At 45.8% G+C, this 23,637-nt stretch overlaps 4 protein-coding genes across 16 annotated transcripts; all 4 read left to right on the forward strand.

Annotated features, from left to right (window-relative positions):
* The first annotated feature begins 74 nt into the window (after window positions 1–74).
* LOC108131524 (uncharacterized) lies at window positions 75–852 on the forward strand. Its single transcript, XM_017250423.3, has 2 exons — window positions 75–505; window positions 563–852. Exons 1-2 carry the CDS (start codon window positions 293–295, stop codon window positions 770–772), a joined length of 423 nt encoding a protein of 140 aa, XP_017105912.2. The 5' UTR covers window positions 75–292; the 3' UTR covers window positions 773–852.
* A 462-nt stretch (window positions 853–1,314) lies between these two features.
* Window positions 1,315–7,638, forward strand: Sln (monocarboxylic acid transporter silnoon). Of its 2 annotated transcripts, none has more exons than XM_017250894.3 (6): window positions 1,315–1,971; window positions 4,324–5,356; window positions 5,413–5,865; window positions 5,919–6,524; window positions 6,587–6,713; window positions 6,772–7,638. In XM_017250894.3, exons 1-6 carry the CDS (start codon window positions 1,939–1,941, stop codon window positions 7,154–7,156), a joined length of 2,637 nt encoding a protein of 878 aa, XP_017106383.2. In that variant the 5' UTR covers window positions 1,315–1,938; the 3' UTR covers window positions 7,157–7,638. The 2 variants fall into 2 exon arrangements, with proteins under 2 accessions (XP_017106383.2, XP_070134378.1); XM_070278277.1 differs by lacking the exon at window positions 1,315–1,971 and adding an exon at window positions 4,074–4,122.
* A 209-nt stretch (window positions 7,639–7,847) lies between these two features.
* On the forward strand, window positions 7,848–14,042 carry Nup188 (nuclear pore complex protein Nup188). Its single transcript, XM_017250842.3, has 8 exons — window positions 7,848–7,982; window positions 8,038–9,275; window positions 9,334–9,443; window positions 9,501–10,465; window positions 10,523–12,596; window positions 12,654–12,808; window positions 12,874–13,087; window positions 13,141–14,042. Exons 1-8 carry the CDS (start codon window positions 7,957–7,959, stop codon window positions 13,978–13,980), a joined length of 5,622 nt encoding a protein of 1,873 aa, XP_017106331.2. The 5' UTR covers window positions 7,848–7,956; the 3' UTR covers window positions 13,981–14,042.
* Window positions 14,043–14,403: 361 nt separating this feature from the next.
* On the forward strand, window positions 14,404–23,403 carry GLS (glutaminase). Of its 12 annotated transcripts, XM_017250785.3 has the most exons (7): window positions 14,405–14,806; window positions 17,880–17,989; window positions 20,117–20,146; window positions 20,736–20,975; window positions 21,039–21,412; window positions 21,586–22,616; window positions 22,731–23,403. In XM_017250785.3, the coding sequence occupies exons 1-7, from the start codon at window positions 14,597–14,599 to the stop codon at window positions 22,908–22,910; spliced, it is 2,175 nt and encodes a 724-aa protein (XP_017106274.1). In that variant the 5' UTR covers window positions 14,405–14,596; the 3' UTR covers window positions 22,911–23,403. The 12 variants fall into 12 exon arrangements, with proteins under 12 accessions (XP_070134608.1, XP_043066562.1, XP_017106274.1 ...); XM_070278507.1 differs by having other exon boundaries at window positions 14,404–14,806; window positions 21,586–23,403; XM_017250786.3 differs by lacking the exon at window positions 20,117–20,146.
* Window positions 23,404–23,637: the final 234 nt, after the last annotated feature.

Below are 23,637 nucleotides of genomic sequence, written 5' to 3' on the forward strand. Positions count from 1 at the left end.
CTAACATACAACCCTGTTAGTTAACATATCATGTTAATTTTTAGAAGCCAGAGTTGAAAAACGTTAGAATTGACTTTTCTTTCACCGAAACAAATTCGAAAAAAAAACACGAAAATATCAATTAAATTAAGCTTTTGAGCGTAACACAAACGCGAAAAAATGTTTGCAACCGTGATCGGAATATTTGGCAACAAGAATTTGAACAACATGGGTGCTCAAAGATGTGGCAGCTCTGTGGTATTTTTAGATAGGCAGCACTTTTTTTGAGCGCCGTCAGTTTGAATTTAAAATTATGTCAGATGGGAACGACACTCTGCGTAGACCGCTCTGGCCAAGACCAGTGGGCACATCTATAGCCATTTTCTCAATGGGATCGGGAGTGCTCGCTACTTACCTGTTTCTGTCAAAATTAAACGGCGTTTCGAATGCAGTTCAAATCGTCTGGGCCACAGGATCCGCCGCGTATGCTGTTACAGCTTTCTTTTTCCTCGTTGGTATTTTGAAGGTAGGCAGGCTAATATGCTCGAGATTCTTGGAGCAATAATTTATCTTTAAATCGCAGAGAATCCGATGGCTGATGATGCCCTTTATGTGCATGCTTCTGATGGCCATTGCCGTGTATACCATGGTCTTTGACTTCATTATCCATAATCTGGCGATTGCAGTTTTCGCAGCCGTGACTGTAAGCTTCATTTTTCTAGGTCTGGCTCTGCACATTGCCAGAACAGAGACAAGAAGTAGGCCTGACAGATCTACGATGGCCTTGTCATAAAATTGGTCGCAGATGTGTAGTTTTTCAAAAACCCATTGTCGAAATTTTCAGCAAACTGAATAATAAAGCTTAAAAAATCAAAGGTAACGTCTTTTTTTTAAACTCAAAGGGTATACTTCCATGCTGTTTCATCAGCTGTGTGGATATTGAATTAGATTGTGTGTGTGTGTGTGTGTGTGGGGAGGTCCTTTAGTAGGCAACAAGCGGCCGAAAATGCCTAGCAAAACAAAAAAGCTAAAGGACATGCCAGAGAGAGAACCTACTTCGCTGGATGTTTTTCTCTGGCGACACGAAGGATAATTCACCTTCACCTCAATCACCACAGCCGAGTTGGGTTATCCTCGATAAAAGGACATGGACATCGGCAAGAGCCGAACAGACGAATTCAGACAAAAGTAGAAGGCAGAAATCACTCACAAGAAAAGGATTTTGCAAGGGTTTTCTCACTCGAAGACCGTGTTATCCAGTCAAAGGATAAAATAAAGGCGCAATATCGAGTGCTTCAAACCAGTCTGATTCATAAATTCATATCGCGAGAGTCGGCCAAGTAATTAAAAAATATTGCAGCTGTAACAAGGCTCGTATCGATTTGTTCCAAAAACTGCATATTCGTTGGACATACACACACACACACACACACCGACTGAGAGTGGGAGGAGTGCGCTTGTGTGCTGTTGTGCGGAAAAGGATACGGAAACGGAAACAGTGACAGGGACAGGGACAGGGACAAGGAAACTGAATCAAAATCAGGAAACAGCTGCTGCAGAAACAAAATAAAAGCCCAGCGTTGCGTGTTATCAGAACATCTGAGGCAATCATGGTGCCATAACAGCAAGGATTTCTCTCGCCAAAAAAAGCCATAAAAGTTAGCACCGGAAATCCCCAGCAGCATCCCCCAAAATAACCCGTACAAGGATTCAGTGCCAAAGGAGAGGCGAAGGCGGTGGTAATCGTAGCAGCTGGAGGAGATCCGACGATATATCCGAGGGAAAACTGGGCCAGCCGGTGAGGGCCCGCGTTCATCAGTTTATCAGGATTTTCAGGACCCAATTCAGAGGCAACCCAATGCATTTGGGTGCACAACAACAACGCCCCAAGCAACAACAACAACAGCGCGAGCAACAAGAGAAACATCAGAGACGTTTCACGTTTAGTAAAGGACGCCAATGTCGTCCCTACAGCGTGACTGGCATTTACAGGTGAGTAACGATGCAGTGGCCATTGCATCCACCTGCTTCTTTGCCTTTCAACCACAACGGGAAGGTCAAGAAACGCTCTGGGAATCGGTGCGGGTCAGGGGAGTGGGCCAATGGCAAACTTATTGAGGTAGTTTGGGGCAGGCGTGCTATGGTGAGCATGCGCCGTGCCAACTAGGACTCTAGTTACGACTAGGTAAATACTGCCACTGATACGACAATGGGTCAACGTCACATATGGCTGGCATGGCTTTCGTAAGCGCATCCATCATAATCATCATCAAAGGTGACACGGAAGTAAACAATGCTTGGCCATGGATGCAGGTTCACTTGTCCCAGGGAACCACACAATAATCCTCTTTATAAATAGGATTTGTTTCATAGTTGAGATATTGAATATGTAAACAATTCCTACCCATTGGTACTTATTATTCTTTAAAGCTATTTTTATATATTATTTATTTTAAACCTCAAAATTTATTGGCCATAAACTATATGGCCATTTTAGACTCTCAATAACCAAAAGCGGCTCAACAAGTTGCGTGGCCTAGGCCGCCACCCCCAAGGGGACTACACCTCTGATGAGGGGTGGACCTCTCACCTTGACCGCTTATCGTTCACCACCTGACCGACCCATCCTGGCCTTACACACACGAGCCACCAACTAACTTGGCCAGGGGGAAGGCTTTACGTTTCATTAAGTCGACGAGGCAAGCGAGGCCTTGAAAATACTGAGGGGGAAATTGAAAACAAACGCGATTGAAAATCACCAGCCCCCCAGACTTTGCTGTGCGCACACTTCCTGACAATTTAAGCCGGATCCCAGATGACAGGCAGAGGCGGTCCCGGCCCCCAAGGATATAATAAAAAGGATGCCAGCTTAGGCTCTGACATTCGACAAGGTCATGGTATATTGATGCTGTGACTCATTTCGATTGGGGGAGTGATTAGTGTCTAGTGTTTGATAGCCAATTCCAAATGCCAAATGCCAAAAGTTATTGGCCAGTTCTCATTAGCCATGTCAGCTTTTTTTCACAGCGGTGTGCATTCGAATGTTGCATGCCTATTGTTTCATATTTGCCATTATGGTTATTTTCCGCCATCAATACAGCAGGCGATCCATTAGCGTCACGTTCCCAGAACTCACGCCATGACAACCATTTTTTTCCCAATGAGGTGATTGGGGAGTATGTAGTGGGGTCTCTGCAAATACTGTGTGGGCTAATCTTGCTGTAGATGGGCTCACGCGTCGCATACTTGATGTGTATCATATTACGTATACGCCCGAGTAAATATAAAGTAGCAAGAAAAAAATATTAAAAAGCTATTAGGAAATGAGTTGATACGAAAAATGGAAAACCCAGTTGGGTAGGGCAGGATAAGCAAGGATTAACCCTAACTAATTACTTAGTAGAAGCATTCCTAGTATAACTTAGTAGTTTGTTTTGAAAAGAGACACTATCTCTGAAGGACTCACTTAGCGGTATCAGTTGGCATTGCATCAGCCTTGAGCTTAGGAAAATACTCCCACACCCAATAGTTTTTCAATCAAAAACCCCACCACCAATTTCCGGCAACAAACCCTAAAGAGCAACCACATTGTAGGCCACCCCCACCTTGCACTTGACCCTGAATTCTTTGGGAAAAAAAAAAACAACAAGAAAAGAAAAACATTTTGTTGCGGGAGGAAACGGATATCCCGCAGACAAATGAAAATGGAAAATTCCCAGACGTCATGCCAACCAGCAACCGACCGGGGCACACAGCATGCACCTGCAGCTCTGCATCGATTTAACAAAGTCCATGTCTATTATAGTTTAGCCAAGTCGGGTCATACAATCCCGGCCAATCGGGCCAACTGAAAAGTTTCAGAATCGTGGGATGTTAACTCTATTAAACGAAACGTATTGCATACATTAGGGCGCTGCAGCGACATCGTCGGCCGCTGGAGTTTCTGGAGTTTGCGTGCGGCTCTCCCATTCGATTTGCAAGGCAAATTAAACTAAATTGTTGCTTCCTTGGCCCGCCTCCCCCTCCGGCTATTTGTCAACAACATCGGTCTTACGACAAATTAACTTACTTTTTAATGGCCAAAAGGAAGGCGGCTGGCATTTGTTATGCATGTAAATTGGCCAAAAAGACCGGATAATGATGGTTAATGAGAGATACTTTGGCAATCAAAGTTTTTCAATTGGGGAGGTGGTTTTGGCAGGAAGGCAAATAAACAACGTTTGTTATGCCATGATAGGGGATCCTTTTTTAAAGGAATATTCTAGAAAAAAAAGGATATAGGTCTTAAGTTAAAATATCTAAGGTTTCAAGTTATCTAAAAACTTAATAATTTTTTAATTACAGGGTTCCCGGGGATCAGTTTACTGCGCGAGTGAACCTGACCCAACTGGTGGAGTCCAGTACCAGTCGGGAGGGTTCCTTCTCGACACAAACCCAGCGCCCGGCTCCGGCGGAGGGGAGGGCGTGGCTGGAAGCGCTGGTGTCGGCGTTGGCAGTGGAGGAGGAGTGGGTATGGAATGTGGATCCCTCTTCTCGGTGGTCTCGGCTCCGCCGGCGCCGATGCCCTCCACAAACATGCCCTGCCACGTCAACCTGCCGCTCGCCGAGCTGGACGTCAAGCAAATGGAGTCGCTGTGCCTGCCCTCGCCCTCTCGATCCCGCTGCTGCTCCCCCACCCCATCGCCGCTCCGACGTCCCGCCACTCTTACCCTGGATGCGCCCTGCTGTCCGAGGACCCTGCACGCCAGTTTGCTGGAGCACCAAATCTCCGAACTTGAGGAGGACGACAACGAAAACCTGCTGACCGTGTCCAGCATCACGGCGCGTCCACTGATCGCCAAGTCGCACGAACTGCGCAGTAGTCGGAAATCTGGCTCCGGTACCGGTTCGGCAACCGGTTTGAATACGGCGCGGAGCAGGTGCATCCGCCGGGCCAAGGAGCGAGAGCGGGATCGGGATCGTGTGCCTGCCCAGAAACGCAGCAAGCAGCTGGCCAAGGATCGCGACTCTTCCACAACGACCACGGAAAGTGGAGGCGGAAATGTGGAGCCTCCTGATGGTGGTTACGGCTGGGTCATCGTCTTTGGAGCCTTTTCCGTGCAATTCTGGGTGGCCGGTCTGGTCAAGTCCTATGGCGTATTGTACGTAGAGATTATGGAAACGTTTCCCAGCTCCACAGCCACGGTAGCCTCCTGGATTCCTGCAATTCTATCGGCCCTTTGCTTGGTCCTGGCTCCCTTGTCGAGTGCCCTGTGCCAGAAATTCTCCTGCCGGGCCGTGGTCTTCGTGGGCGGAATCTTCTGTGCCATGGGAATGATTCTTAGCTACTTTGCGACCAGTCTGCTGCACTTACTCTTCACCTTTGGCATCCTGACAGGTGAGGGAGTGACCTTTGAAAGTTCAAACTTAACTACAGCTTTTGAATCCCTTTAGGAATCGGCGGAGGCCTCTCCACCACTCCGGGCATAGTCATTGTGTCTCAGTACTTTGACAAACATCGAGCCCTGGCCAATGGCATTTGTGTATCCGGAACTGCGGCCGGCAGCTTCATCCTGCCAGTTCTGATCAAACATCTAGCTGAGAGCTGCGGTTTCCATGGAACACTTCTCATCCTGGGTGGTTGCATGTTGCACGTCTGTGTCTCGGCCACTCTCTACCGCCCCATAAGTGCATACACGGACCAGGAACAAGACCAGGGGCAGGAGGAGACGACAAAGACCATGACAGAGGACATTAATCCAAGCACCACTGGTATTCTGACCACCTCCACCTATCTGGACACCTACGAAGTCGGCGCGGGACATGAGATAAGTGACAAGTTCATAGAGCATCTGTTCCTGGAGGAGTCCAAGAATCATCTCAATTACTATGCCAGCAAGCAGCCAGGTAGGAGATTCTTCAGGAGAATTCTGAATAGAAACTAACATCATCCATTATAGCTCAGGACAAATCAGCCCAGGAGAGTGACGACGAGGTCAAGGACATCATTGGCGAGACCACTTTCATCAAACCTATGAAAAAGGTTCGCAGCTCTGGCCTGTTGCACTCCGTGGAGGATCTGAGCACCGACAGCACCTGGGTCTACCGCAAGCACTCCGGCACGGACTCGAATCGCGGCAGTCGTCGTCGGCGCAACGTCTTCGCCAATGACGAGGTCATCTCCAAGATCCAGGCCCACCTGGAAAAGCCACTTTCGCCGCCGAGTGTCGTGAGTCGTGGGCTGAGCAAGAGCATGGAGATACCCACGCCGGTGAGCAATCTCAGCGATCTAAAGCCACAGCCCCGGGAAGAGGCGGAAAACTGTATCCTGGACCCCCAGTTGGTAGAGTCCATCGACGGCGACTGCCATGGAACAGCCGGAGAGGATGACGAGGACGACGACGAGGAGCAGGGACCGCGTACCTGTTGCGAGCGAATCGAGATGTACCTCGACATCAGCTTACTGCAGGAGCCAAGCTTTATCCTGATGTGCCTGTCGGTGACCCTGATGTCTGTGGGATGTCCCTACATGTTGTACTATCTGCCCGCACACGTCATCTCCATAGGTGGGTTTTGGGTCTTATCTTTTAAGGATATTTTGATAGAAACTATTACTCTGATCCTCCAGGATACAACAAAAGCGAGGCTGGTTATCTGGTTGCCATCAGTGCTGTCCTAGACCTTTGTGGTCGCCTTGGCTTAGGTTGGCTGTCCGACCTGCAGCTGTTTGATCGAAAAAAGACCTATACTCTATGGTGGGTAGTTCAAGCTAAAAATAAGTAACATATTCTCAAACATTTCTTCAAAATACAGCATTTTGGGAGCCGGATTGGCCGTCCTTACCATACCCTTCGCCAAGACGCTGATTCTGGTGGGAATGTCAGCTGCCGTCTATGGATTATGCCTGGGCAGCTGGTACGTGTTGATGCCCGTGCTCCTGGCGGACGTCTTCGGAACGGACAGGATCAGCTCCAGCTACGGTCTGGTGAGGATGTTCCAGAGTATCGGTGCCATTTCGGTGCCACCGCTGGCGGGACTTATGAGGGACCTCTCTGGCGACTACGAGATCTGCTTCTACTGCATGGGCTCCTGCATGGTGCTGGGATGTACGCCCCTGGTTGTGTGGTCCATCCTAGAGGCCCGAAACCATGTTCTGTTTGTTCAGCGTGAGGAGGACGAGGACTGCGAGGAGGCCTAGGATGCTTAAGCGTTTGAATGTTTGCAAAAATTAGTTGGTTGTCCCATAAGTTAGTCGTGTTTTAGTAGCGATCAAATACTAGTTGAGTTCCTGAGTTTCAGAGTTCGAATGCCTCACCGATATTGCTGATTCTACCAATTACTAATAACTACATATATGTATCTAATCTCTGTAACGACCCCATCCCCAATCGCACCCAAGAATCTGTGTATCTATGTATCTGCAGCTTGTTATCCTTTAGTTGAGCTTCAACTGGAATTACTTTCAGCAACGGATGTGTGAGAAGGGATTCAAACGAAGAAACCAAACAAACCAACAACTGAGCACCAAAGTTGCGCAAAAAGAACTGAGTTAAAAAAGACATGAACTACAAATACCCATATATAACTTTATAATAGGACAAATCGGAGGCTTGTCTTCAGAAAATCGCATACATTACCCTAGTCGTAAAATAGTTGTTGTGAGACATTTACCAAAAAGCGAATTACCAAATAAACAATTACCAAATAAAAATATAAACTATTTAATTAAATGATTTGAGCCTGCAAAAGACCTGATAAAGGAAAGACCAGAAGAATTTTAAATTATCTGCTTGGCGCGTATTTCAACGCTTACCAACCCTAAAAAAGTGTTATCACTATCGAAATTTATCGATAAATTTTAGTTAGCCCCACAGGTGGCGCTGTAAAACTGTGGATCTCCCATTACAGCTGACCGGAGCCATACCGGATTCGCGCGTGAATTGTTTGTAATAAACAATCTTAAATTTCTGTATTTTAGCTGTTAAGAGAACAAAGACCATGCCTGCGGTGGAAAAGTGTGTGATGTAAGTTGCAGGAACCACATCCCAATCATAGTTTCATTTATAACTCTCTCCCCAGCACCGACTGGAAGCGCCTCTGGCAAATCGTATCCGGCATTCACTATGAGACTCCGCAAGAAATTGTTTTGGAGCAGCTAATGGAGGTGGTGTCAGAACTCCAAGCTGGAGTGCTCCAGTTCAAGCCCAAGAGCGCCTCAAACGTCCAGCTGAGTGCCCTGCTCAAGGAAAAGAAACAGGAAAAGCTGCTGCCCTTCACCGAGGGCCTCCAGGAGTTGCTGGATCTGGAGTCGGCCCAGTGCTGGGAAATTCTATGCTACTACTTGACGCAGGAGTACCGTGGATCGGCCAGCCTGCTGACCCAGCTGATCTCCACGGAAACTAACATGGCCAAGCTGCACGAGGACATTCGACACTATTACTCGCTAGAACGCATGATAGTCCTGAAGATCATAAAGAACATGATCGTGTTCCACCGCGTGGCGAACCATCCATACCACCAGGAGTACCGAAAGGTGGTGGAGAAAATAACACTGACGCGTCTGCGTGACTCGTACCTCGAGCAGCTGGAGAGCCTCATCGGCGAAACGCCGCCTAGGAAGCTCATGGTGGGCGAGTGCTTCCATTCGACGGAACGACTCGTTTCTTGGTCAGAGAGAAACGCCCGTGAGATCAACGAAGTTCTGCAAATCCTGCTTCTGCTGGCAGAGCATCTGCCCATGGAACTGGCCCAAATCAAGAGAATATTTTCCGCCTGCAAGCAGCACTCCTTCGGCCGGATGCAGAGCTACTTGGACGAAAACCAGTCCTACCATTCTGAGCTTATTCGTGGTCTGGCTTATTCCGAGCTCGTCCTCCTCATGAAGTGTTTTGACTTTGAAAACCCTCAGGACCACGTCGATCTCATTGAGAAATTGGTCGAAGATCTTAACGGGGAGATCTCTGGCTTGCATCATCGCCCAGAACATGGACCCCTGCTGCTAGTTTGGATGCTGCTCCGCCTGCGTGGCACCAATGATGCAGATGATGCCTCCAGTTTGCTTCGTTGCCGCCAGTTAGGGAAAAAGGCTGCAGATCTGAAATGCTTCGTACAACTTCATCAGATTGCCTCCCACTCCATTTATGCAGATGATTCAATAATTTCTCGGATTGCCCGAAAGACCATATACAACCATCTAGGATACATGTGCGACTTGTTCGATGGCGATGGAAGTTGTGGACGTTATGAGGGAATCTATGAGCTACTCTGTGAGCTCGTGGCCTGGCCACAGCTGGCAAAGGAATTCTGTAGTAATGAAGGTTTGTCTTCCATTATACATATGAAAGATCAGCTAATATGGAAATTACTCTTTGATAGATTATGGACCACGATCCCTGTACAAAACTTTGTTGGAACAGTTTCCGCTTGAGTTTACAAATCTTGCCAAACTGGCCAACTCTTTGACCAAAGCTGGTCAGGGAAACTACGTGAGTATAAAGTATAATATACTTAATTTATAGTCTATTGATGAAATCCACTTACAGATCAAAAGACAGCTGGAATCTCTGCCCATTTTGGCCATTCTTTACGATGAAAGTGTGCACAAGCTTAGGGAAATAGACACGGATGAGTTTGAGTTAACGGCCAGTGTTTCTCCCTTTCCTCGAATCGACTTTACCATTCCAGCGGGCACCAGTTGCACAGCCGTTCAGCACCCAAATGGTTGCTTCATGCACTTCCGCACTCAGGTGAACTTTTTTGATGCCCTGCATCATGAAATAAACTGCCTTCTGAGGGAGACCGGCCATTTGCATGGGGACTTTGAGTCATCTGAACGCATTCATCGCGTAGAGTCTGGGCTGAACTTTTTGGAGGGTGTCGTGAAGCGCAGCCAAGCCGTGTCAGAGATTAGCGTTGAGATGGTGCATCCCACAGAGATGTGCGTGGATCTGTTGCACAAGTTCAAGTGTGTGCCGTATCCACCAGTTCGTCTGCTTTCCACCTGCTTAAATGTCTGCACAGCGTTGCTACCGTTGGTGGACCAGGAGATCTTTGCGCGAGTCAGCAACCTGGACATTCTGCCGACTGTCAATTATAGAAACGATTATGATTTCAAGCGTTACGCCGCCGCAAGTGGCGTGGGCTTTGAGTCGCGCTTCCTTGGCTCTGTCATCGATAATGTCGAAAAGAAGAACGAGCGATACGATTTCTTAATCGCGTACCTAGGATTTCTGCGCACCTACACCAAGCTAAAGAAGAATCAGTTAATACAGGTGGAGATACCAGGATTGTTGTTCCTTCTGAGGGACGTTTTTCCGCATCTGCACTCCTGGCACTTTAGGTCGCAGGTGAAGAAAAATAAGATCTTCTTTGAAGTCTTGAGCTTTATCTGCGACATCCTTGATTTGGTTGGAAACGGCGAAGAAACAAAGTGTGAACAGCGTGATCTGCTCCTGAAGATGTGTGTTTATTCGCTGCTGAATCTGGAGAATGGTCTAATCCTCTTGAAGTAAGAGCTACCTCACTATTTAACTTCTATCACTGACATATATTCTTTTTTATTCAGATTTGTTGGAGTGGGCAATGCCTATGTCCAATATTCCATGGAACTGGAAAGCAATTGGATGCAGCAGCAACCCCATGGTCTTACGATGCTGGTTCGACTCTCTATGCGTATTCTAATGCAGTTGCTTCGTCTGAAGGACAAGGTTTATGGACAGACCGACTCGCTGTCTCCCCTGGAGGCCCTGATATACACCCAGCCTAAGCAGAGAGATACTCTGAGGATAATTCCCACAGTTTGCAGCTACATGAACAACATTTTCGACAGGTGGCTTCCAATCTTATCCTGCCGCCTGCTAAAGCGTATCGCCCTGGAGTTTAACATGTCCCTGCTGGCCTGCTTGGACATGGAGGCGGACCAGATTCGGCTAACATTCATGCAAAAGCTCCCCGACGAGCTAGAGAGCGATTCCATCAAGCTAGCTATCCTGGAGCTGGTAGATGCCTGCATTGCCAAACAGCCAGGTGTAACCGAGGCCTTCTTCAAGGTCAACTATGCCCAGAATAATCGGTCCCGATCCTTTTTCGGCAAGGACTATGCCCCCAACATAGGAGAAAGCATCGTGACATACATGAAGGAGTTCCTCGACGCCCTGGAAGTGGAGCCTCGTACCATTCAACAAGCCTTGCCCGGGAAAATAATGAACATCTTTCACTCGTTGTGGAAGCATAACCTGCAAATGCTGGTGGAGGATCTGCTGAAGGATAAGAACTTCTGGCAGAAACTCTGCGCCCCGCTCTTCAGCGAGCTGCAGCCCAATGTAAGGATCTACACGCAGCTTTTAAACATCATATCCATAGAAGTGTATACGGGAAATGGCAAGAATGCACCCTTGCTGGAAGTCATGACCAAGTTGTTCCAACCCAAGCACTTCGAGCCTTGGCTAAACTACGTGTTCGATATGCCAAAGGTGCCTGCAGTGACCCCAGTCCCCAGTTCTTCCGATGAACTCCCCGACTGGATATGTTGCCTGCAAGCGTTTAAAGACCTCATTGTGATCATGCTGAAGAAACAGCCCAAGTTCATGACCATTCCCGAGTCGCAATTCAAGTTAATGGCTCAAAAGTGTCTAAAGGTGCTGGTGGATCGCTCTTTCTATCTGGAAGACATGCGTCCCTTCATCATGCTAGCGGAGCTCTATGTTTTCCTGCTGCTCCAGTTCAAGCACTCATACACCAACAGTGCCGAAGAGGAGCAAGAACTGATGGAGCTGTTGCTGCAGCTCATGAGCCGTATCTGCTCCTGCTACGAGGACTTGCATGTTAGGGCCAAGGAGGCCTGCCTCGCCATCGTTACGAAGTGTGCGCATCTCTACACGAGCTTGCTCATTCGGGACACGTCCATCGCCATGCGCTTCCTGAACTCGGTGCTGAGCATCATTTGCAGCGAACTGCAACACATGGAGAACTCCGTCGCATTGGAGCAGCCAATTTCCCTCAACAACTCCCAAGATTCGGACAACAAAAACTCCAGGAATTCATTGCTGTTGTGTCTGAACCTCCTCAAGGCGGTGGCCACAATATTTCACAATGATGGTCCTGGAAACTGGGATCTGCCCTTTGTATCCGTTCGCCTGTTTCCACGAATTCTTCGCTGCATCTCTCATACCTTGCCGCTGGTCAGCAAGCAGCTCCTCAGTGTCCAGCTGTTGGATGTGCTCATCGTTTTCGCCAAAAGCAACTGCTCTGTGGAGTTCCTGCACTGCGATATCGGCGAGTATATGTGGCTGCATTTAAAGCCACCCAGGGAACTCTTGAAATCCCAGCTTGACTTCAGCAAGCCACCCGCATCGGAGGCCCAGCACTGGACAGTGGAGATGTGGTGGCCCATTTACGCCCGTGGCATCGAGTTCATCACCATCATCTACGAAAAGCATAAGAAGTGTTTCCTGAACCCAACCCTCCAGTTTGTGGGAATCCATGAGGATTATTTGGTGGATGCCCTGCAACTGAGCAAAAAGTCTCTTGAGCCAGCTGCCATGCAGTTGATCAAGGCAGTTGTTACCTTTGTGGCTTGTCTCGCCGAGGACCACAAGGAGTGGCAGCAATATGACGACAAATCTTTGCAAACTATAATGGTGGGTGTTTGTGTTTCACAAATTTTAGTTCATAACTCAAACTATTTATGTTTTCAGCGATCACTTCAAAGTCTGCTCTGCCATATATCTTCCCTGTTCCATCAGAAAAGGAACCTTAAATGCCTCCTGGTAGGTCGGCGTTCGCAGTTGGAGATTCTCCGAAGAGTCGAGGACATCTCCATCGACGATGAACTAATCACGGCTTGCAATGAGTGAGTTATAGTTTATAGGTTTTGGATTCTTTGGTTTCTTAGACTTTGAATTATTTTTCTTCTAGCATTACGGAAATTATAATATATTGCACAAAGACCTTTTTGAAATTCAGTCCAGATTTAATGGATTTGTTGTGCAACAATGTCTACCATCCCCACAAATGGAACCCCATACTGGATGTCAAGTTTGGGGCTCCAAAAATGAGTGAAGACAATGTGTGTCTTACATTTGGAATGGTGCTCAACATGATTAACATTTACGTAAAGTCGTTAAATATGGTAAGATGTTTAATTTAAGAAGTAATTCTTTACTTAATTTCGAATATTCGTAGCAAAACCATGGCTTTAGTGAGGTGCCTATAAATACCCTACCCACTGTCGAGCAAGGCGGTGATACCACTGGGAACGATGAAGCGGATGGTACCCTTGGCAATAATAGCGATCGTACGTTTTCCAAATCTCTATCCATCAGCTCGATTTCCTCGGTGTCTTGTCCAGCCAGTGAGCTGCTGTCGAACATGGACGGCCAATTGTGTCAGCTGGCACTGGAGCACTTGCTCATGCTAGTGGCGTCGCAAGGCATCTGCGTGATCCGTTCGCCGGTGTTGGAGCCGCGCTGGAAGCAAATCGTACGCCGGGAGATAAGCAACGAGCTGTGTCTCTACCACGAGTTTGTGCGCCGCAAGGTACTGGTCGACAACCGAGACAACAAAAACCCCTACCAGCGACGTAAACAAGGCATTTTTAAGCTCAAATTTTCGGATCCGGCCAAAAGTTATGGAATGCCCAGCTCGTCCCGCACCTCGGATGTTGTGCGTCGAGCCAGCAGTACTACCAATGAGCTTCGTGTCAATGTGGTTCGCCGCCAGCATCTACAACAGCAGCTGCGCACTCCGCCGCCCAACCGATTCGACATGAGCCATGATCTGAGTCCCATATCGACGACACCAAATGCTGGCGCTAGAGGTAGCCCCGAAAGCCGAAAACGTTTATATCCTTCGACCCAAATGGGGGAATCCTTCCTGGAAGATGAACTGGCCGCCATTGATCTTCAGCTCTTTCCCCCGCCGACGGATCGCGGTTTTTGTGAGCAGTCGCAGGTCCAGCTGGTGGAAGAGGACTATCTCCATGTGATGTCCTGCCTCTTCAATGCGATGCCTCATTGCGAATGAAATGGATTTTCTTTCTTTTGGTTTTTTGATGAATTTTGTAATAAAGTTTGTAAGATTTGGAAAATTTCATAAATATTATTTTCTTTAAAATATTCTATTGAAGATTATTATTCTCAGTGTAGCTCTGGCTATTAATAGTGACGTCACTTGGTTAGACAGGCCCCCAGCAACGTCACAGCCTACACAGAGAGGCAAGAGAGAGGGACCTGGGAGCTCTCACCCACACCTTGGAGCACTCTAGCGATTACTCAACAGTCTCCCCTTTCCCAGAAAGAGAGTGCGAAAGAAGGAGCTGCCATTTATGCTTACTCACTAAGCAGCTAAAAAATTAAATAAAAAAAACCCGAAGAAGTAAGCGTCGCTGCTTCGCCTCTGCTGCCGCTGCCGGAGTGCCGAGCTGATTATGGGGTTTCTGGCGTTTGGGCCACCATTCAACAGCGAGCGGCGAAAAAGAACGCATGTGCAGACACCAGAGCGGATACGCAACGTGAACGAAAAATAGAAGAAACTATCCAAGCAGCAAGTACCCTTATCATCCCGGTTAGGAATCCGTGATTCAGTGAATCAAAGACATCGTCATTAGGGCAGCCAATTAGACAAATCTGTGATTGTGATAATGCTTAAAGGTGTTCCCACGCTAGCCGGTCGTAACCTGCGCCTTCTGACGGGACACGGACAGGTACTGTTGGCCTGTCGCTCGAAGGCCTCCGCCGCCGAGCTGGCCGAGGATCCGACGTTGTTGGCTCTGGACCAGGAACCCAATCTCTTGAAGCGCGCCAAGTACGGACACACGGGCAAACAGCTGCAGCAGAAAATTGCCAGCGAGGTGAGTTTAAAGCGTTTTGGGCCAGGGGGTTGATGGCTGAACCCCCAAAAAAGAACAGCTGACTAAACGAATATTTTTTTTGGCCACAATATTCCTCCCGGACTATTGATTTTTTCACGTATCATGTGGAACGGAGCCCATTATCCGCTCAGATGCGCAAATGCTTGCGTAAAAAACAAACAATTTGCAGACGTCCCAAAAATAGATATTTTTCGGAAATTAAACAAGAAAAAGATATGACGGTGTCTGGGGTCTGGACGGGGCGATTTCGCCTACCTTTGAAACCCAAACGTAACCATTCATTCAGGCTGACATTGCTAAAAAGGAAATTTTAATGAAAACGCCGGAGCGCATTAGTTTAATTAGATAAAAGCCAGGCCCAGCGTGACTGACGCAATCTCCTGGCCCCCGGCCCATGACAGATAACACGCCCACTGCCATCCTGCCATCCCAGGGGAATAGATAAAACTTATAATCGGTTTTGGTTATCTTATCGGATCTGGGATTGCGGGCGGCGACTACCGACCAAAATTAATTGTGAAATTATCATGAACAATTTTTTCGGTAGTTGTAGGTGCTAATCAGGTGCAAATCAAGCGACAGAGTCATCACTAATCCCCCGAAAATCTCATGTGACAAGTGTGGAACTCCCAGAATTGGGTTGTGTTGTCAACAAGTCAACAAGTTAATAAAAATGTCCAAATACCAGACTTTGGCGAGACACACGCCGGGTCATTGAAAGATACTGATTGGAAGACTGAAGATCGGAAGGGGCAATCTGCTTTGAATCTATCATCAGACCCAATCGTGGGTCATAAAGCTCCCATACACTTTGGAAAATAATCAAAATCTTTCAAATATTACTTACTTCCTTATTGCTGTCAAAATTTACGAGTCTTTCTTCTTAATCTATTTGGTAGAATCCAAAATAATTCCAATAATATATTGCTTTCAAAGAATCAAGATAGTTTAGTTACTTTAATCTTTGATCCCTTGTGGAAAAATATTATTCATACAAAGCTTGTAGAATTGTTAAAAAAAAATAAATATAATGCTGATAAGCTAAAAATAGCACTGGAATAATTTAGAATGTCTACTGGGTATACCATAAACTCTGAAGTACTGAAAAGATTTCATTTGTTTCCCTGATAAAATAGAGGTTTCTGTGCCATTATTTCTTCGTGTGTATGTATGTGATTCACTAGCTCTTGAAGTGTCAAAGTCACGGGAAAGTGTCAACCGAAAATAAATTATGAAAACGTGAACATGGCAACAAATCGGAACCAAAGATGGAACACCTCGTGCTTAGAGATATGGAAAACCTAGGGGCTATAGCAGAAGTTAAACAAACATTTTTTTTTTAGCAAATTCTTTTGTTGCCATGGAAGAGTCCAAACTGTAGACACACATTCATAAATATTTAGCATACCCGAATATGTATTAATAATTTAGCTGCCATAACAACAGAAACCAAATCAAGCCCCCTCCACTCGCATGGGTTACCAAGTGAGATTGGGGGAAAGAGAGTAAATAAAATAGAGAGCGGAATAAATTGTATTATTTATCAAAAATTTCTTCTTTCACCGCTTAAATGTTCTAAAAGATATTGAAGCCGATTTGCAAATTAATTTCGCAATCAAGTTTCTGATTAAATTTGTTTATTTTTTTTTAAATCTATCAGATATACCGTCTTTCTTCGATAACTTATCACTCACAACTAAGCAAAACTTAAGGCTTTAATATTTTCCTCCGAATTCTAAATCAGTTGCTTCCGTTTTCACTTAATTATTATGTCAAACTAGTAATTTATTCTAGGGATTTACAAAAACTTTTAGAGCCTCCTATAGTAGCAACAATTAATTTCAAACAAAATGATGTAAAGATTTATTATATTCCTGCCAAGTCGTCAATAAGTTAGCCTATTAAAGTCCACCTGTTTTCTAACTAAGAAAATAATGCTATTTTTTTTTTGTAAATAAACAAGTCTAGACTATTTCATAAGATATTCAAATACATTGTTAGATATTACATCTCTTACAAAATTCTCAGATACGAGTAGTTTTCTCATTTCTCTCAGCACCTTTCTCTTTTGAGAATATCTGCACTTCCGTGCGAAATCTGCGTCAGATTTTCGTCAACTTTTCAAATTTTTATTTAAAGGTGCCAAATCCCACGCGCTAATGGTTGACAGGCCCCTTGAACGTATATTGAACAAAAAAAAAACTTGTTTACCAAATATTTTATTCTTTTTATTTTTATTCCCCGCACCTGACAATGCTCTTGTTGTTGTTATTCTGCGATATACTCGCCCTCACATGACTTTCTTTCGGTTAAATACCTATATGTACTTTTTATTTAATAATATGCAAATAAGCAGCAAGTGCGAAAAGAGCTTAACAAAGAAAACAGAGATCGATATTTGAAGATCGATCGATTTTTTGGAGACTAAGAGGAAAATAATAGTTAAGCACGTGTAAACTTTTATTTAATCAAAGCAAACTACTAAAAAATGTAGAGAATTCTATAAAGAATTCATTAAGTAAACCTACCCTTATCATTCCGATGATGTCATTGCAGTAACATGATAATGGCGACTGCCATTTTTATCCAAGGCAGGTCAGGAAGTATTAAGTTACATTAACGAATTAGTCTTCTAGTTCCATTAGCCAAGATAGATTATTTCTAGTAGGCTAAGATCTTTAAATTAAATTTACTAAAATTTAAATTTTCAATGAATTCGACGTCGAATTGGTTGAGAATTCTGGTTAGAGTCCAATATTCGAGCAATATGCGGCATAAAACCATCCTCGTAAGCTATACAAAAAATCATTGCAGAGTTTTAGGGGCAACCTTAATGTTTCGAAAGAAGCAATTAATTCCAAAACTGGCTATAAAATGGACTTCTTAATGGCACTGGTCTTTATTTGGATTTAGTTTCGAGTGCTGAAAACATTGACTAAAGCTTGTGAATATGCTAGTACGTGATTAAAACGAATAACCAGGAAGACGTGACTTTTATGGGGAATTCCTCAAGCCAAGTTATTGTTTTTAATTCATTGTTTTAACATTTCAGAATAAACTGCGCGCTCCCCCGCTATTGAATTTGGTTTTTGCCAATCGCAAGTTATCCTTCTATGATACCAGCTCTGGACCCAAGAGCCACAATGACGAGAATGCAAAACTGTAAGTATTAAACTGGAATAAGTATCAACTATCACCTGCACCAGACTTCACCACTTCACACCAAAAACAATCCAAGTCACTTGCATCCAGTCACTAACTGCCAGAATTGCAAAATATTTGCCCACTTATTTGGCACCTGCCTCGGCTGCTCTAGCTCTTCCGCCACGTGGCTCAAATCAGTTGGGTCCACTTGGCGACTACTGCAGCCCACTGCCCACTAATCCATTTTTAGATCCCACTGCAGTTTACAGAACTATGAATAGCTCGGAAAATATTGTTTTCGAAAAACATCAGCAGGTTGACCCTCACAATTAGCAACAAATCTCTCGCAGTTGGTTGCAAAGTTGCAAAGAAAAGTTCTCTGATTTGCAAAAATATTTTGGTTGACACTTTTTTGGGGTAAATATTTTGAGATCTCTTTTGTTTCAAAAATATAAATCAAAAGATGAAAAGGGTTCCATCCATATGGGAGGGTCGGTATCTCTGGGCCGAAACACGCGCTAATTGCCGGCAATCACTAGCGAATAAAAATAAATTAACATACGTTTATTAAACGAAGATAAAAATCGAATTTCGCTCAAATATATGTATGTATATATGTTTATGAGTGTTCATGAGTGTATGTCCAATATGATGTCTGATGTTGGCAACTATAAAACCATTTGACGATCGGCGGTTGCGCTCATTTCGGCAGCGACGGGCCACAAGTTTGCATAGAGAGCCGGAGGATAACTAATACCAGATATGGGAGATCGCAGCTGGAACCTGCTGCAATATGCCACCGAAAAGGCACCACTACCCCTGGATGGTTACACTGCCGAGGAGGCCGCTCAGTTCAAGGATAGCATTCGGCAGAAAATAGTGGACGACCTAAAGTCCATGACCGGCGAGGAACTAATAGAACTGGTCAAGAAAAATGCCGCCAAATTGGAAGAGGAGAAAGCCCAAGAGATCCCCATAAAAGAGACATCAGCCACCGAAAAAGGCCAGCAGCGGATTCAGGACGATGCGGATCTGATAGATGCCGGAATCATTGGCGAAATGGTGGCCGGACTTTGCACCAAAAGCCAGAAGGAGACGTTCGTCAAGGTGATAACGAAGTATATCAGGTAAATGTGACTCACAAGTGACTCCTTATCTACGGCGAGGAATCGAAAAAAAGAAGGGGGTGGCTCCGCGTGACGTTTTTTTCGGGGGTCTTATCACGGTTTCCACAACGGACTATCTAACTCTCGTACATCGGAGCGGTTCGGGGCAGACAATGTGCCATTATAATGCCATAAAGCCCACAAAGGTGGCGGTGTATGGGTATTTGTGTATAGAGAAAAAGGAGTTAATTAATTTATTTTATTGGCAATAACATGATTTAGAAATTAGCACATCGAGTGGCTTGCTCTCAGTGGTGCCCTGCTCTCCGCCGTAACACCTCCACACGCATCCGTCATCCGTATCTGTATCTGTATCTGCGGTATCTGTCTAAGTGCTCGGCGAAAAAAAATCACACATTCCGCCAATGTATAAAATGCCGGAGCGCTTACAGTTGTGCCCATTAAACTTGCAACAGTTCAGCGTTCAAGTCAAGGCGATTGATCTCATCCGGAATTGAAAAGCCCCGACTAGTCCACACGCCCTTTTGTAATATCACGTACTATACGCCGCCACCATGGTGCAAACGGATGAGATACTGGATGCTCTGAAGCGCCAGAGCGAGGATCGAGATGCCAAAGAGCGGGAGGAGAACTATAGAAAGGACAAGGATCAGGTGACCACTGAGACGGCGGCCATGATCGAGGAGATCATCGAGGGCATCTCGTTGCAGAATCGTCGCGGCACCATAGTCCGTACGATTTCCGCGATTATCAGGTAAAAATAGTCACCGGAAGAAGACCAGCCGAGGCAGGGACATTCTCTAAGTGTAGTGGGTTGTAAAAATAGTTTGCAAACACATGCCACAAAAATTATCAGTGCCACAATCAGCCAGACACACCTCCCTAGCCTCTGAACAGACTGCGTCAATTGACGCCTATTACACACAGCTATTATGGCCTTTCTATTATGGCCAATATATGCAAATCTGACCTGACTAACGATATGTTGTCTGATCAATCCTGTTTATTACTATTTTAGCAATCAGCGACGCCACTATTCGATGCGGCCGTGAGTAATCTAATCGAACGAATCTGAATTTCCTCCTTGTGTAGAATTGCGAATGTATCTCTTAATCGAGTCCCGAATTCAACTTAATTGGCAATGATTGAAGTCTCCCCAGCTAGCAACGATTTCCCAAATTAATAGTTTACCCGAAGACCAGAATAAAAAAATCAAAATAATCAAATCAATCAAGTCAAGCATAAACGATGGAAGATCTATATTTAGACGTCCCAACTGGATCTTTGCAGTTTTTTCAGCTGCCGAACTGCATTAGTTGTGTCTGTGAGCCAATTAGCACTTGGAGGAGAGTTCAGCGCCAGTTGGCTAAAGACAAACCCCTTTTAAAATCCCCCACCAGTTCCTCCCACCTATCCACCTGTAGCCGTATAATTTCTGCGAATTATATTTTGCTTTTCCACACACGCATGCTAAAATTCGACGGGCGATTGCCGCTCAATTAGCAACTGCCCTAAAACCCAATAGCTGTTATTTTGTACTTTTTTTTTGCTTTGCAACTAGTATTTCGCTAATCATTCAAGACTGTATTTTATTTTGTATTGTATTTTATTTTCATTCTATTTTTCACAATTCACAGCCATCGCGAACAGGAGCAACGGAATGCCGAGGACGTTCTTTTCGATATGTTCGCCAGCGAGGAGACGGGCCTCATATCGATGGGAAAGTTCCTGGCCGGGCTGAAGACCACTGGCATTCGTAGGAATGATCCTCGAGTGCGAGAACTGATGGATAATCTGAAGAAAGTTCATAAACTGAACAACTACGAGACGGGTTCCTCTGCGGAAACCCAGCATCTGAATCGGGAGACTTTCAAGGCGTAAGTTCTGAACTTTCCCCAATCTACTTCCATATTATTAACTTTCATTCTTTTAATCCACAGTGTGGTGGCTCCAAATATCGTCCTTATAGCCAAGGCTTTCCGACAGCAGTTTATCATTCCCGACTTTTCGAGTTTCGTCAAGGACATTGAGGAGATCTACTGTCGGTGCAAGAGCAATACCTTGGGAAAATTGGCGGATTATATACCACAGCTGGCCCGATACAGTCCTGACTTCTGGGGCGTCAGCATCTGCACAGTGGATGGCCAGCGGTACTCCATTGGTGATGTGGAGGAGCCCTTTACCCTCCAGAGTTGCAGCAAGCCCCTGACCTATGCCATTGCGTTGGAGAAGCTGGGCCCCAAGGTGGTGCACTCGTATGTTGGCCAGGAGCCAAGTGGCAGGAACTTTAATGAACTGGTCCTGGATCAAAATAGTAAGTTTAGGGAGGCTTCCACCTTGACACACACCCAGACTTTCAAAGTCTTTAAAAGATAAAGCAAATATTTTCGCATACGAGCTGCCTTCGATCGTATTTGTTCAAAAAGTTTGCAATTATCGGATTTATCAGACTTTTAGGCACACATCTAATTCAAATACTTCTTTCAGAGAAACCCCACAACCCGATGATCAATGCAGGTGCCATACTCACTTGCTCCCTGATGAATGCTCTCGTCAAACCTGACATGACCTCGGCGGAGATCTTCGACTATACCATGTCCTGGTTCAAGCGCCTCTCCGGTGGCGAGTATATTGGCTTCAACAATGCCGTATTCCTGTCGGAGCGCGAGGCTGCCGACAGAAACTATGCCCTGGGCTTCTATATGAGGGAGAACAAGTGCTTCCCCAAGCGCACTAACCTCAAGGAAGTGATGGACTACTACTTCCAGTGCTGCTCCATGGAGACCAACTGCGAGGCCATGTCGGTGATAGCCGCCAGCTTGGCTAACGGTGGCATCTGCCCCACCACCGAGGAGAAGGTCTTCCGCCCGGAAGTCATACGGGATGTACTCTCCATCATGCACTCCTGCGGCACCTACGACTACTCCGGTCAGTTCGCCTTCAAGGTGGGTCTGCCGGCCAAGTCAGGTGTCAGCGGCGGCATGATGCTGGTCATCCCCAATGTGATGGGCATCTTCGCCTGGTCGCCGCCTCTGGATCATCTCGGCAACACTGTGCGAGGATTGCAGTTCTGTGAGGAACTGATCAACATGTTCAACTTCCATCGCTACGATAACCTGAAGCATCTGTCCAGCAAGAAGGATCCCCGCAAGCACCGCTACGAAACCAAGGGCCTGTCCATTGTGAATCTTCTGTTCTCGGCAGCAAGCGGAGATGTGACTGCCCTGAGGCGCCATCGCCTCTCGGGAATGGACATCACCCTGGCCGACTACGACGGACGCACAGCCCTCCATCTTGCCGCATCCGAGGGGCATCTGGAGTGCGTCAAGTTCCTGCTGGAGCAGTGCCATGTGCCGCATAATCCCAAGGATCGTTGGGGCAACCTGCCAGTCGACGAGGCCGAGAACTTTGGCCACACCCACGTGGTGGAGTTCCTGCGCTCCTGGGCCGAGAAGGCGGACGTCGCCAGCGAGGAGTGCAAGACCGAGGCGGTCACCACCAAGACGCAAGCAGATGAGGTCAGTTCAAGTTTAAAATGTGATCAAGAGTCAGGACCAGTTGTCAAGACCAATCCCACGAATTCAAGTCCAAGTGCGTCTGATGAAAAACACAAATCGAACTTTGCTTTTCAGGAAATTGTCAGCACCAGCGACCTGGAGACCAGCCCGGCCACCAGCCCCATTCCCACGCCCGTCGAATCGGGCACGCCAGCAGGATCTGGCCGCTCCAGCCCGGTGCCTTCGGATGCGGGCAGTACTGCTAGCGCCGGCAGCGGAAGCAGCAGAGAGGACAAGACCAAGCCAGGACTATAAGCAGCAAGATGAGCAGCCGGAGCAGCCGTTGCCGCCATGTAGAATCTCGCCTCCCTCTATCCGCCTAAATTATTCGCACAAAACCTTAGGAAATACGGTATTAGATTAAAAAATAAGATTATGCCCTATCCAAAAAAATACCCAGTTCCTCGCACTGGTCACTTAGTCTTTCGTCCTTTGATCAGGACGTACTTGTAGTGCTTAGTTAGCCACATCTATTCCAGGGTATTCTTCGAAACAATGACAATAATCTTAACAAATATCGACTAACCCACTTGGAATTAGGGTCTGTGACCCGTCTTAATTGTATTTTGCATTCAAATCTGTCAATTGATATTTGTATGTATGTGTTTATATGTATATGTATGTGTGTTTCTATACATGTATTGATTATCCTGTTCCAATAAGCCAGGCCATGTTTAGGCGATCTGGTCATTTAATATACATCATATATAGTTAGCTGATCGAAAATAAATATAATAGTTTTATCACACATTTGTATCTTTACTTCATGGAGCTGGTTTTAAAAAGAAATTATTTTCATAATTTGTTAGGGATATAGATAACTATCCTTTCTTATCCAAGAATCATGTACATAATTGTACAGAGTATTTAAAACTAGCTAGCAGTTTCAGGACCTTGAGATCTAAAAACATATATGTATGGGTTCCGACAAATATCTGTGTTTGAAATACTTACTTTGCATTTCAATTGTGTGTTAGTACTA

The sequence above is a fragment of the Drosophila bipectinata genome, chromosome 2R, assembly GCF_030179905.1.
Source record: "Drosophila bipectinata strain 14024-0381.07 chromosome 2R, DbipHiC1v2, whole genome shotgun sequence".
In the NCBI taxonomy this organism is placed as follows: domain Eukaryota; kingdom Metazoa; phylum Arthropoda; class Insecta; order Diptera; family Drosophilidae; genus Drosophila; species Drosophila bipectinata.